Consider the following 15,523-nt stretch of genomic DNA (forward strand, 5'->3'; position numbering starts at 1 on the left):
ATCTTTTCTTATTATTAGTGTGTTTTGTGGGACTAAGATCCTTTAAGAACTCTTTGAAGAATTATTGAATTACTTCGATCTGATGTCAGTTTGATTGTTTGTAGTAGTGCATTATGATGTCATTTTAAGTATTGAGATGCTTAAAGAATTCTTCACAACGCTCATGAATAGTGCATTTTGACTGTGTTAGAGTAATTTAAGTTATTCATTTGGATAGAACTTTGTAATAATGCATTTTGACTACTTCAGAGTAATTAAGTTGTTGTTTTGGGAAAATATTTACATTCAAGGAATACTAGTATCTTAGACAAATACTAAAAAAATTTGTTTTGTTTTTATTAACAATGTTGCTTAAAAAATTTAAGTTGACCTATTTAAATGTAGGCTTGTTGGCCTATTTAAAGGCCTTATTCTAAATTTAAATAGGCTACTAGGCCAGAATTTAAAAAAAGTCAGACTAGGCAAAAAAGAATAAAAAACCTATGGTAGATAATAGGCTAGGTTTAGGCCTAATTTTTTTTTAAGTATGCTAGACATATTTACGAAAGGCATGTCCTTGGCCTTGCCTATTCTCACCCCTACCTTTGCATCTGTCATCCTAGAAATTATTGTCTTCGGCTAGGTTGAGGTTTTCTATGTGACATAAGGAGACGTTTACCGCTACATATGAATATCTTGAGTAGGAAAAGAAGTCCAAGTGTAACGCCCCACTTTCTCAACTGAGGAATCACATTAAGTAACCTAACAAAGTCTAAGGACTATTCTGCAATCCCTAAAATCCAAGGGTATTTTTTTTTTGAAAATGACTAAATACCATAGGGTGGGAAACACATCATAACTTTATTTAAATAACATGTTTCCCGATATACAGTAATAATAGTTTACAATACCATAAGTAAGGTTCAGAATAAACATGCGCACTTTAACAGTGGCGGAAGCAAGGCTTTAATAGCAGAGTTCTCATATAGAAAAGGAGACTCAAACATAGTCCACAATAAGAGAAGCAAAGCTGCTTCTTACAGCTCTGCTCCACCGCCTACCACCCGATCTCCAACTCGAGCAGCTAAGCTTCGGCGGAAGGATCTTCATCGCCTAATAGCGTTAAGCGCCCAAACAACAAGTAGCAAATAGAAATGGTTAACTCCATGCCATTACCACATATGAAAGAGAAAACATGTTATTCGAACTTAATCATATAACGTGATAATTAAACTAACAACATATATCAAGTTAAATGACGATTCATTGAACAATATAGCATCAAATCAAACATCAGTACCATCAACTGTTAGTGTCCTATAATGCGACTATATGCTTCTACCATAATTGATCGATCAATATCGTCTCACAAGACGGGACAATCACGCGGGACCACACCACCTCATCGCCACTTAGCGCCACTACGGACGGGACAATCGCGTGGGACCACACCTACCTCATCGCTACTTTAGAACATCTCGAAAGATGAGACAATCCCGCGGGACCACACCCACCTCATTGCCACTTTATAACGCCTCGAAAGACGGGACAATCACGCGGGACCACACCCACCTCATTGCCACTTAAGGACCAAAGCCTATATGCCAAGTCAGTCAACAACAAAGCCCAGCAAATGATCAATTCAGAGTAACCACATGTTATTCCTATTATCAACGAACATAAATCAACTCAATTGCATACCAACTCAGTTCAATGACAGAAACCAGTAAACGACCGAAGCCTCTCAGAAAACGGAGACACGCGTCTCAATAAGTTCACTCGGCCGAAGCCTCCAGAAAACATTTTCCCAGTTCAGCATAATAATCATAATCCAATGCCAATCAATATAAACATCTTAATCTCAAACGCAGGCAGTGCGATAAAAGCAGGCAAGACTCAAAGACGCTCTAAAACTGAGTTACCCTTACCTTCGTGAGTAGAAGTTGTGCATGGAAGTTGCAAACCTAGAACAAGGAAACACAATCATCAACACAAGACCTACTATAAGTAATCAATCTAATAACACTAATCAAAACCGGAAAGAAAGCTTTTAAAGCTTCAGAGTTCCTATTTAGGCACGAATTGACAAAATAACTTTGTTTGCTAAAACGTGCATAACTTGAGCTACAGAACTCGGAATGACACAAAACCAAAGCCAAAATTTCAACAATCGAAAGAGCTACGCTATAGCTCAGGCCATACAGACCTAAAATTTACTTTTGGACAAGGTACCATAACACTAAGTTTCGGCCACTTCTCAAAATAGGGTTTCCCGAACTTTTTCTTCGATTTAAATTAATTCCTAGGTATTCTTAGGCGATATCTAGGCCAGGGAAAATCTCAGAAAAATTATCGGATCGAAAACTAGAACAGGGGTATTTTGGTCAAGATTTTTAGCTCGGAAACTCAAAATCGGAATTTCGAAAAATAAATTGGATGAGGTCAATACCCACGACGTTTATGACAACTAATCCTACTGACGCTAAGCTCAGTCGAGAGTTTTTGATTCAGAAAGCGGAACCTCAGCATAAAAATGGGTATTTGAGCATAATTGAAGTTCTGCGGCGATTCGGCGAGATTAGGCGAAATGTAATCCGCTAAACATGCTCTTGGGCATGCAGGGAATAAGTTTAGACAGAGAAATCAAGTTATTTGGACAAAGCTCAAAACTTTGAGCACAGAAAGACATAGAGAAAAACGATATAATTTACGATCAGAGGTAAGGAAAAGCATCAGTACCTCGAGGCCTACGCGTAGCAACGAACAAAGCGACGATCGGACAAGAATCGGCGAAAAGCTCTCCTCCCTTTCTCTCCTTGAAGCTCGCGGGTTTGGTGTGGCAATGGTGAAGAATTTGAGTTTTTCTCCTATTTATAGGAGATGGAAAACGCGGGAAAATGAAAATTTCGCGATTATGATTTTTCCTGCACATTCCTCTGTGAATTATAAGATAGAATCCGGCGACAGAATTTTAGAACTCGAAACAGGTTTCTTGGAATTTAAGCAAACGATTCACTAACGGTGTTAATCGATTTAACCCGTAAAGTTACTTTTTGCAGTTGATGTCGGATGAGAAAACTTTCTTCTGAAGAAAGATTGGAAACATCGAAAGAAATGGGTGTATGCAGGTGGAATCTTCGTTTGAAGCTCCGAATAGAAAAAGTCTTCATCAACAGTTTACTTTAAGGTTCTTGAGCTATCAGGGATTCAGTTTCGGCAAACTTCCGAGGATTGAAATCGATCGTTCGTACATTATAGGGTTTCGTGTCGAAACACTCGTCATGGAAAGGAATAAGAGAAATTCTTATATTCCTCTAAATATTTTTTGAATTCGTTTCTACAGTGCTTTAAGAGCAAATTAGCCCTTTACTAACGTTTTCGCCCTAAGGCGGAAGTGAATGAAACTCGTGCTATAACCTATAGCGGCTATAAGACTATTCCTAACCATTTCCTGAACTTTCTTCTTCATAACGCTAATCTAAACATTAAACACAAGTCAAGTTCCCCTCACGCTTACACAAAATCCTATGCGTGAGTTGGAAATTAATTATTTATTTAATTCTAAAATCTTGGGTCTTACACCAAGTCGAGTAACTAGTCGGGATACTCACCACTAGAATAGGATTATCTAGATAGGAACCAATGAAAAGAAGTCCAAGTCGAGTAACTAGTCGGGATACTCACCACTTGAATAGGATTATCTAGATAGGAACCAATGAGATTTTTGGAGTGACGGTTAGATATTTCATCCACTAATACATAAATCTCTTGGGTTAGAAGCAAAGCTTTGGGTATATCCCATCGACCGGGTTCGGCTATAATGCTCATTTTGTGATTACTAGGACTTAAGGGATTAAGGCAGTGTCTCAATTAGTATATTTGCTTAACTAAGGAATTAGTAGGTGAATAGCACTTATCGAAATAGTAAATGTTGAATACACCTTATATGAGTATATTAGCTGAGAAACAATTGTGGATCTAGTGAAATAATTTCCTAAGTATTTTTTTTCTTTATTTAGATAATTATCAATTTTCAACTACTCATTCAATGTCTAGCTAGTGAAACTGGTACGTATCACACAATATCTGAGGATGACAAAACTCGATACATTCTCAACCACCACGCCAAGAACATGCGATGACCTAACGATTGTGGTGACACAGATACTAACATGATATGCATCATCACCGTCAACAAAAAGATTCTCAACTTTCGAAGAAGCTAAACAAGGGGCATTAGTTTGATATCGTTTTGTGATGCATCCTGAGATGAAATTCAACTGCACTTGGAATAGCTGAATTTGAACTAACCTTATCTTTTGAATTACATTCTTGGTGATCATCACTTGACCTTGACTTTTAGATTGAAGTTTCAATGACTTTTCTAATGTCTACGAGGTATTTAGTTATTCATGATTTGTTCTTGGGATGCTCAAACCGACAATTATTTACCATAACTTAATTGATAGAACCGATCTATGACATAATTCATTATGTTTCTTATTTTTCATTTCTATCATCTATTTAGTGGAGTTTTGCATGTCTTGACAAAATTTGCAGCAGGACTACATTGGTGTAAAAATAAGCTTGAATTTTATTAGACTGGACATGTTATTGGGTAAGCAGAAATATCATATTGGCTTGAGATTAGGTTAATAGGGAGGATGATGTATATGCGATTTATCTCCAACTGTTCATGATCAACTTCATGGCGAATCCCAGATAATTTCAACGACAATACTTTATTTCCTGTAAATTGTTAGATTATAAATAGTTTTTAATGATAATTGATTATTATTGATTGCTCATTAATAATATTTATTATTAAAGAAAAACTAAAATTCAAAATAGGAAGTTTTGGCTCATTTGGGGTCAGGATAATATAAGACGTGATAGGATAAGAGAGTTAGATAAGGGTAAGATGCGATAATTACATGATAGGGTCTTATCCTATCATAAGTTTGAGGTGGACGAGATAATAATAGAATATGATATAAACAATGAATGTAAATATATTTGTTAAAATTTAATTTTTCTAAATGAATAATATTTAAAATTAATTATTATATTATTTTTATTGTTATTAATGAGTTTATATATGTTTTAGAAGTATCTAATTTTTTTTAATCAATTACTCTATTTAAATTTAGAACATATAAGTAACCAATTGATTTCAATTTAATAGTTGCAAATGTTAAATAATAAAACTAATTCAATTTTAATATTAAAAATTAGTCTATATTTAAATTATAAATAATTATATAAGTACAAATAGTTTTTAGTATGTAATAACATATGATAAGAGAAAATTAGTCCATTTTTTATCGAAAGTAGAATATGAATTGCTAAAAAGATGAGGTAATAATCATGATGTACACCTTCCTCAAAGGGATAAAAAAGTCAGATACTACCTAAAGAAGCCCTAAAGCACGAAACCAAAACACAACAAAACTCCCTGAAGAGACTCGAACCGACAACCCATTAACTCTATACAAGATCACCTACAAGAAATGAAAAGAGAACATCAAAGCCCAGCAAAGCCCACAGTACCCCTCACAACCCGCCAAAAAACCACCCAAAAAACCCAAAAAACCCAAAAACCTACAAAAAACCAGAACCACCCTCTACTAAAACAAAGAGTATCGTCTAGACGAGATCTGATAAGCAATCTAGCAATGGGCCACATCGTCAGAGCAGTCATACACCATACCAAGTAGTTTCCCCATCAGGACAGCGCTCCTCGCTCGAGTCGTGATGCCATAAGGATGTGAGAGCTCATCTGGTAGCACCATCAATTCTTTCCCTATTGTTGTCGCTTCTTCGTCACCCGTTATAAGTAAGTATTCTATTTTAGTGTTAGTGAATTATTAGTTTATATTTTTTTTTCATAATATAAGTAACGAAAGAATATTAACTAAGTAATAGCTAGGCATAAGGAGAAATTGTCTATTTTTATGAGTAAGGACAATATTTTCACCATTTATAAGTTTGCTCATATTTTGATTAAATTTCTATGACTTACTAAATAATTTTTAACTTTGTAGTAGCAACTAAAAATTGACAAATAATAAAATCAATATATTATTAGAATTAGTATTTTTACATTTATAAATTAACATATTACAAATTATTAAAAAATATATAGAAATAATTTAATTTGAGATTAGGGCATTGTGAATGTAACGCCCCAATTTCTCAACTGAGGAATCACATTAAGTAACCTAACAAAGTCTAAGGACTATTCTGCAATCCCTAAAATCCAAGGGTATTTTTTTTTTTGAGAATGACTAAATACCATAGGGTTGGAAACACATCATGACTTTATTTAAATAACTTGTTTTCCCAATATACAGTAATAATAGCTTACAATACCATAAGTAAGGTTCAGAATAAATATTGCGCACTTTAATAGTGGCGGAAGCAAGGCTTTAATAACATAGTTCTCATATAGAAAAGGAGACTCAAACATAGTCCACAATAAGAGAAGCAAAGCTGCTTCTTACACCTCTACTCCACCGTCTACAACCCGATCTCCAACTCGAGCAGCTAAACTTCGGCGGAAGGATCTCCATCGCCTAATAGCGTTAAGCGCCCAAACAACAAGTAGCCAATAGAAAGGGTTAACTCCATGCCATTACCACATATGAAAGGAGAAAATCATGCTATTCAAATTTAATTACCTAGCATGGTAAATAAACTAGCAACTAAAGTTAATCCAGATATCAACAAAACCAACAATATAACTAAACTCATATATCAACAACTTAACATAGATTAACTCAGATAATAATAACCTCAAATCAGATATCAATAAACCAATAATTAAAATCCAACAACATAGGGTCAGGTGTTAGTTCCCTATAATGCAACTATATGCTGCTACCAAAATGGATCGATCAATAACGTCTCACAAGACGGGACAATCACGCAGGACCACACCCACCTCATTGCCACTTAGCGCCACTATGGACGGGACAATCGCGTGGGACCACACCCACCTCATCGCCACTTTAGAACATCTCGAAAGATGAGACAATCACGCGGGACCACACCCACCTCATTGCCACTTTATAACGCCTCGAAAGACGGGACAATCACGCGAGACCACACCCACCTCATCACCACTTAAGGACCAAAGCCTATATGCCAAGTCAGTCAACAACAATGCCCAGCAAATGATCAATTTAGAGTAACCACATGTTATTCCTATTATCAACGAACATAAATCAACTCAATTGCATACCAACTCAATTCTATGATAGAAACCAGTAAACGACCGAAGCCTCTCAGAAAACGGAGACACACGTCTCAATAAGTTTACTCGGCCGAAGCCTTCAGAAAACATTTGGCACAAGCCTCAGAAACAGTCAATATAAGCAAGCATACAACATTGCAAGCATAATAATCATAATCCAATGTCAATCAATATAAACATCTTCATCTCAAACGCAGGCAGTGCGATAAAAGCAGGCAAGACTCAAAGACACGCTAAAACTGAGTTACCCTTACCTTCGTGAGTAGAAGTTGTGCATGAAAATTGCAAACCTAGAACAAGGAAACACAATCGTCAACACAAGCCCTACTAGAAACAACACTATCTAATAACACTAATCGAAACCGGAAAGAAAGCTTTTAAAGCTTCAGAGTTCCTATTTAGGCATAAATTGACAACAGAACTTCATTTGTTAAAACGCGCATAACTTGAGCTACATAACTCGGAATGACACGAAACCAACGCCAAAATTTCGACAATCGAAAGAGCTACGCTATAGCTCAGGTCATAGAGACCCAAAAATTATTTTTGGACACGGTACCCTAACAACAGGTTCCGACCACTTTAGAAAATAGGGTTTCCAAACTTTTTCTTCGATCTAAATCAATTCCTAGGTATTCTTAGGCGATATCTAGGTCAGGGAAACTCTCAAAAAAATTATCGGATCGAAAACTAGAACAGGGGTATTTTGGTCAAGATTTTTAGCTCGGAAATTCAAAATCAGAATTTCGAAAAATAAATTGGATGAGGTTGATACCCACGACGTTTATGACAACTAATCCTACTGACGCTAAGCTCAGTCGAGAGTTTTTGATTCAGAAAGCGGAACCTCAGCATAAAATGGGTATTTTGAGCAGAATTGAAGTTCTGCGGCGATTCAACGAGAATCGGCGAAATGTAATCCGCTAAACATGCTCTTGGGCATGCAGGGAATAAGTTTAGACAGAGAAATCAAGTTATTTGGACAGTTTTACAAAATGCTCAAAACTTTGAGCACAGAAAGACATAGAGAAAAGCGACAGAATTTACGATCAGAGGTAAGGAAAAGCATCAGTACCTCGAGGCCTACGCGTAGCAACGAACAGAGCGACGATCAGACAAGAATCGGCGAAAATCAATTCTCCCCTCCTTCCTCCTCAAGCTCTCGGCCGTGTGTGTGTGTTGGTGGTGATGTTTTTTTTTTTTATATAAGATGTTTTACTTTTGAGTTCTTAGCATAAAAATTTAAATTTTTATCTCTCATTCATTTAATTTAAGTATTAAATTAGCATTTAAATTTAAATCAAAATTATATGAAAATAATGGTATTGTAGGACCGGATGAATAGTGATAAGAACTAAGAACTAAGAACTCATGGTTGGAGCAAAATCTGCAAAGAGTTGCTTAAGCACATGTGGCAGTACGGGCCCACATGAATAGTGCTAAGAACTAAAAATTAAGAACTAGCATTGGAGATGCTCTAACGGTGTTAATCGATTTAACCCGAAAAGTTACTTTTTGCAGTTGATGTCGGATGACAAAACTTCCTTCTGAAGAAAGATTGGAAACATCGAAAGAAATGGGTGAGCGTGTGTGGAATCTTCATTTGAAGCTCCGAATAGAAAAAGTCTTCATCAACAGTTTACTTTAAGGTTCTTGAGCTATCAGGAACTCGGTTTCGACAAATTTCCGAGAATCGAAATCGATCGTTCGTACAGTCCAGGGTTTCTTGTCGAAACACTCGTCATGGAAATGAATAAGAGAAGTTCTTATATTCCTCTGAATATTTTTGAATATCGTTTCTACAGTGCTTTAAGAGCAAATTAGCCATTTACTAACGTTTTCGCCCTAAGGCGGAAGTGAATAAGCTCGTGCTATAACCTATAGCGAATTTAGTAATATTCTATGTCGTTTCCTAAATTTTCTTCTTCATAATACTAATCCAACCATCAAACACAAGTCAAGTTCCTCTCACGCTTACACATAATCCTCTGCGTGAGTTGGAAATTAATTATTTATTTAATTCTAAAATCTTGGGTCTTACAGTGAAGTAATAGAAAAATACTAAAATGTGGAAGCTAAATTCACATTCCACAATCTCTTATTTGCGGTACACAAGTTCACCTATTTTATAGCACATTTTTATTTTCGCTAAATTAAACTAGATACCACGATTTTATTTGCAATGTCATTGTAACAATTGCGGTTGTGGATGTCTAGACTTATGAATCTGTGGTTGTCTTGAAAGAGGATGAATTAAAAGTTTATATGGGGGGAATTGTGGCTCAGCTGCAAGGTCACTTTCCATATGCTTCTTTCATGGTGTTCAACTATAGAGAAGGGTTGAGACACAACAACATCCCAAGCATATGTTCTCAATATGACATGACGATTATGATGTATCCTTGGCAATATGAAAGTTGTCCTCTTCTCCCCTTATAGATGATCAATAATTATTTATTCACACCTCAAAAAAAGGTGGAATGAGGTGGAGGAAGAGAGAGATAGGAAGAAAAGAAAAAGTAAGAGTGAGAAAATATAAAATGTGATAGATGATAAGAGGAGAGAGATAGAAATAAAAAGAGGTGAAAATTAAGTGTATAAAAACAGAGGTGTGTATATATCATTACCCATAGATGATCCATCACTTTCTTCAATCAAGTGAAAGTTGATTGTCTTTTGGGAGACAACGGTGCTTTTGATGCACTATAAACGAGGAGTAATTTTGCATTCCACAACTTAACAAAGTGGTTTGAAAAAAATTGTGTACTGTAATAAAGTTTGCAGGCATAACAATTGTATACCACAAATATTAAAATGCAAAAAGTGATTCCGCATAAAAAAAAACATAATTACTTTTTCAAAAAGTAATGCCACATTTTTTTTATTTCTGGTACTATTTCCTGATGGAAAGTTTGTGAGGTCAGATTGTCTGGACGAAGGTCGAGCCTCACCTCTCGACATAAACTAAGCTTCGTGCCTTGATTTACTGGAGTCCGTGTGTGTAATGTGGAATCTTGGTAAAAGCTGATACTTCAAGCCTGTTTGGTTTTCAGTTGGGTGAATGTGAAAGCACATTCGCTCAACCCAACAAGTGTATTATGTTGGCTGAATGTGCATTGGAAATCGTGATCGCGAATTCTGATGCTTCAAACAGACTTCCTAACTGAAAATCAAACAGACACGAAATCAACCCTCTTTTTGGTAGATGGACAAGAATGCTGAAAAGTGTGTGTGCTAGCGAGGGAAAGAAATTGATTGTCTTGAAGGCCAGAGTCGTCCCCTTTTATCACAAGCTCACAAAATGATGAGCGTAAATAATGCGAATGAAACACCAAAAACAAAGTCTTTGTTCGAAGAAATGTCAAGCTTCAAGAAAGTGAGTGTCGAATCGACAACAAGAAAGAAAATGGGACACTTTAGCTACAACTATCTCGTATATGAATGCCAATAAAAGATATAAGTTTTGTCAGACGCTTGAAAGAAAAGTTACGTGAAAGAGAGGAAAAAAGAAAAGAAGATTAAAATGGTGTTAAGAGAAGCATTCTACATGAACTATTGTTCAAAAACAACACATAAAGTTATTTTAACAAACAAAGCATATGCAAAAGCTTAACACAAGAAAAGTGCAAAAAAGACTAGAAGAGATTAAAGGAAGAAAAGAGAAAGATGGCGGGAATACAATTGTTAAACTTAGATTGTGAACATGTTTAGTTTGCTCATAATTCACGTTAAAGCATTTAAATTTGAGAATCTCAACATGTTTAGCGTAGGGTTTGTATCATATGCAAGGTTTGATTTCAAATTGTTTGATTACTTAAGAAATCCAATGAAAGAACTGAGAAACTTAAAAAATAGTCTAGAATTGAAATTGAAATTACAATAAAAAAATGGTTGGGTGTACTGAAAATGTAGTCGCACTCCTTAGCTGAGACGAATATGGTGTTAATGCATATGTCCAATCCTGGCTAAATCATCCTAACTCTTATTTATAGGAGAAACTAAAAGCATGAAAAATCTAACATTTGAGCACTACTTGCACCACTTCCTAAAAATGCTCAAGTGAGGGGCGTGTAATTATCAACTACGTCATTCCACATGTCAAAAATTGAAATTAGAACTATAGACGTACAATCTGGTGCAAATCGGGATTGCATTTGCTCTAGACATGGGTGACTTCTGGAAGACTACGATCCTGTAACCATTGGTAGCCATCCAGCAACACCGAAGCAGTCGGTTTGTGCCGAAAAGCTTGCCTTCGGCATGCACACTTATGCTGAAATTCCTAAACCTTTCCACATTGATTGTCAACGCGCTGGTTTTTCTTTCGGTGTCGACAATGATCATTTTGGCACTAACGTTCCACGACTTAGTGACATTCCGGTCTAAGAAGCGCTGAATTAACCTTGCCAAATGCCATTTTTCTCTCGAATTTTCAAGTTAACAATCGCTCAGTGGCTTGGATTCTTCACACCGGTGCATACGCTTTTCAATAGCTACACTTAACATGATTTAGATTACTCATGATTTGGTTTTTTTTTTTTTTGAAATTAGGATTTGGTTAATTCTAAAAAATACATTTGTGTAGTTTAGTTTGCAAAATATAAAATCCACAATTTTGAAAAGAGAGTGACGATGAGGTAATGCAAACTAGGCAAGTGAGTGATTCAATAAAATTTTCAAGAATGAGAAGCAAACAAAAAAACATAACCGACCCGCATAATCGGGTAATAAAATACGCGGCATGGCTGGCTGCCCAGTCTCAGATTGAGCGTTTCACAGTCACTGCCGCCGCAGCAGCACACATGCTACGACACAGTTTTGGCGGATTCTCCGCCACCAATCCCTTATTTATCTCCCCTCTTTTCAAACCCATTCACTCTATATAACAAAACGCTAAAACCAAACCCCTCTCACTCACTCACAAAATCCCCAAATCAAACCAAACCAAACCTAGGGTTTCATCTTCTTCACAAAATGAAAGCTTCTCTCAAATTCCGCGACGAACAGAAGAAGCCACTGTTCAGAGCCAAGGTTCCACTCAGCGTCCTCGGCATGCCGTTCCAATCCGGCATCGTCGCCGGCGACTCCAAGGAACTCACACTCAACCTCGCCACATTCTTCCAATCTGGCCCTTCCATCAGAGCCTCTTACCGCCCTAACGACTCCAAAAACCCCTTCTCCGTCGTCGTCAAAACCGGCACCGGACCCTTCGGTTCGCCGCTCTCCGGTTCCATGCTCATGAGCTGCGAGTTCAACCTCCTTGCTCGTAGCGGAGGACCACTCTTCATGCTCCATTTTAAGCCTCGGTTTGGGGATTTCACCTTCAAGAAGACACAGTCCTCGATCTTTGAGAGTGGGGGGTTTGGGTCTGGGTCTGATGATGATGGTTCGATTGAGGTTGTTGAGAAGCCGGTGATTGGGTCGTTTTCTGCTGGGAAGGTGCCGATTTTTGGGAGTGATTCTCCTGCTGCTGGGGCGATTGTGAGCGCGTTTTCTGGGATGGAGGTTGCGGCGAGGACGACGCTTCCGGTGAGGGGACGGGCGGCGGTGAATTTTCGGTGGGGGGTTAGGGTTCCGGCGGAGGTAAAGGCGATTGGGAATAACAGCAGCGGCGCGTTCCAGAGGATTCCGTTTCTGGTTATGGATAAGATTGGGTTCGAGCTCTTGCCGGAGCTGAATGGTGAGTTGAAGAAGGGCAATGGTGGAGCTAGTGAGGGCTCGGGGTTTGTGGCGGGTTCTGATGTGGCGGAGGCGTGCTTGGCGGTGAAGAGGCAGATGGAGGTGCTGCAATTGGAGAACGGGTCGCTGAGGAGCGCTGTGGAGGATCTCCGGCGAGAAATCGGGGGTGGAAGGTACAGAAAGATTGAGAAGAGTGTAGTCAAAGGGAAGAACACTGATGGGAGAAAGAATGAGAAGAAAACGGCGCCAGATTTTAGTGGGTTTCCGGGAAAATCATTGGAATCTGATGTCGCCGCCACTGGTGCATGAACCATGCCTTCATTTTGCAATTTTGTTTATAAAATCTTTGGGGTTGGGGTCTAATTGTTTTCTTGTCTGTCATAGATTTCAAGTTTCCGTTTTGAAACTGGGACTTTCCTTATTCAGTGTCACATATATCATGATATATAAAAATGTTATGTTGATTCTGCTTGGTTATCATGTGGTAGCCTTGTTCTTGTGTTCAATTTTTATTTTTCACTTATAAATTTTACTTGAGCCATCACCATTTTTAAGCAGAAGCTGGTTGAGTCATCATTGCCTTGCTTTTGAGTTTTTGTTTTTTACTTTTAGCAATACAGGGGAATGGAATTAAAATCAAACTGGTGCTGTCTGTGTCACATTTAAAATTTAAATGTCTGCACTCAATGTTGTTAGTTCAAATGAGATAGAGTTCTTTTGGTGCAATGTTTGGTTTGGTATAATGTGCTGATAAGATTTTTGATTGGAAAGCGAATTCATTTGCTCAAAATTGCAACCTAACTCAGGGCAGGAGCGTTTCTGTTCAAATCTGTTCGGTTGAAATGGCATTGTGGCACTTCAGAATGCACAATTCTTTCTAGATGTTGTGTTTTGACAATGGTGTCTGCTGTGTACACCCAGATTTGAATGGCAGGTAATAGAATAGAAGAGCGATGAGTGATAATTGTGAGGTATGTATATGAGATGTTGATAGTGTTTGAATGGTTAATAATCGGAGTTGTTGTTTTCAAATGAAGTAGAATTGTGTTACATAATTTCAGTTTTGACACAGTAAATGTATCTCAGAATTGATTGACCATGTATACATTGTTTTCAACATTCTGCTGTAAATATTCAGTCACAGTTGTTTGGAAGAAGAGGTTGAGTTCTGCATGTATGGTTAGAGGGATCATGATCATAGTTTGAAAGAGATTCCACATGAAAGTTACAGGTTTTTGTTTCAACAATGTAGAGGGAAAAGAATCAAAATCGAATTGGTACTATCAAATTTGAAATTTAAATATTCACTCTGTTAACGCCAGATATTGCTTCAGATGAGACAGATCTCTTGGATCAATATTCAATACGGTGGGGTGCAAATGGCCAATCATTGACGATAAAAAATATTGAGAGGGAGATAGCCTTTGCCATTTGAATTTTGAAAACACTTAATTCTTGACACAAGAATATTAAAATTCAAATCTTGATCATTAAAATATTTTATCGGATGATAAACATGGGATGGACCAGAATCATCTACTGGTTTTGAACTGCACCACTCATTCACACTTTTCATTCTCTTCCATTTTCATTTCCACTTATTTCTTTTTTCTATTTCTTTCTTTTTTTTTTTATTGACAAATAGTTATTAGTAATGTTGGTAAATTTGTCTCTCCTCAGAGTTCGAACCCTGGACCCTTCATCCTTTCATTCCCTCAACCCTTATGTCCAATTTCTTTTCCTATTTCTCTCTTTTTTAAAAAAAAAATTATGTAAAAGTACTAAGAAAATGAATTGTGTTTGGATAGAATAAATTGAAATCACTACTGGAGATAAATGTGGAGTCTTAACATGAACAATCTTATAAAATAACTCTAACATGCTTTTAGTTAAAAAAAAAAATTTATAACCATACTTTTTCAAAGCTATCTTTTACTTAACGGAAAACCACATACATGATGCACCAATTATGATACATGTTAAAACACTAAAAGTGAATTCTAGGGGACAATTGAGGCTGAGAAAAACCATGCCCCATTGGATGAAGTCTTGAAGTAGAAGGACATGGATTGGGAGACGACGCTCGCGAAGGCCAAGGAGAAGGCCGATGAAAATATGTTAGAGGTTGTGGAGGATACATTTTAGAACCTCATCGTCCAGTTGAAACTTCTCAACCTTTCATTTGAGGTCAACGTTTTGGCCCCCCTTAACAAAGTTCAGTATGGTTGCATCTGCGACACTAGGGACAATGACAAGCTGATCAAGTTGTCCCTTATGGACAAGGGACCCAAGAAGGCAGATAGCGTTGAGCAAGACGTGGTGAAGGCAGCCGAGGACGGTTTTCCTGAAGTGGGGAAGGCGGTTGAGGATCCCAAGGGATAGGTGAACGAGGTCCTTAAGGAGGTTGTCAATGACGGTGGTGGCGGGAATTGAAGTTTACCTTTCCTTAGAAAAGATGTCAATGATTTGACGTGTTCTTGGCCAAAGGCCGGACAAACAATCCTATATAGTGGAGTGTGCATCTGTATGTTGGGTATTCTTTTGTCGTGTGGTCCAGCGGCTTATATACAACACGTGGCCCACACCTACTATTTGTTTAGGGCGGGCGAC

General features: G+C 37.4%; 1 protein-coding gene across 1 annotated transcript; it reads left to right on the forward strand.

Moving 5' to 3' along the window:
* Window positions 1–11,939: 11,939 nt before the first annotated feature.
* Window positions 11,940–13,390, forward strand: LOC130718882 (uncharacterized). The gene has a single exon (XM_057569513.1). The coding sequence runs from the start codon at window positions 12,209–12,211 to the stop codon at window positions 13,220–13,222; it is 1,014 nt and encodes a 337-aa protein (XP_057425496.1). The 5' UTR covers window positions 11,940–12,208; the 3' UTR covers window positions 13,223–13,390.
* The last annotated feature ends 2,133 nt before the right edge of the window (window positions 13,391–15,523 follow it).

The sequence above is a fragment of the Lotus japonicus genome, chromosome 5 (genome assembly GCF_012489685.1).
Source record: "Lotus japonicus ecotype B-129 chromosome 5, LjGifu_v1.2".
NCBI lineage: Eukaryota > Viridiplantae > Streptophyta > Magnoliopsida > Fabales > Fabaceae > Lotus > Lotus japonicus.

Coding starts and splice junctions, on each gene's coding strand:
- LOC130718882 (XM_057569513.1), top strand. CDS start 12,209: ATGAAAGCTTCTCTCAAATTCCGCGACGAACAGAAGAAGCCACTGTTC.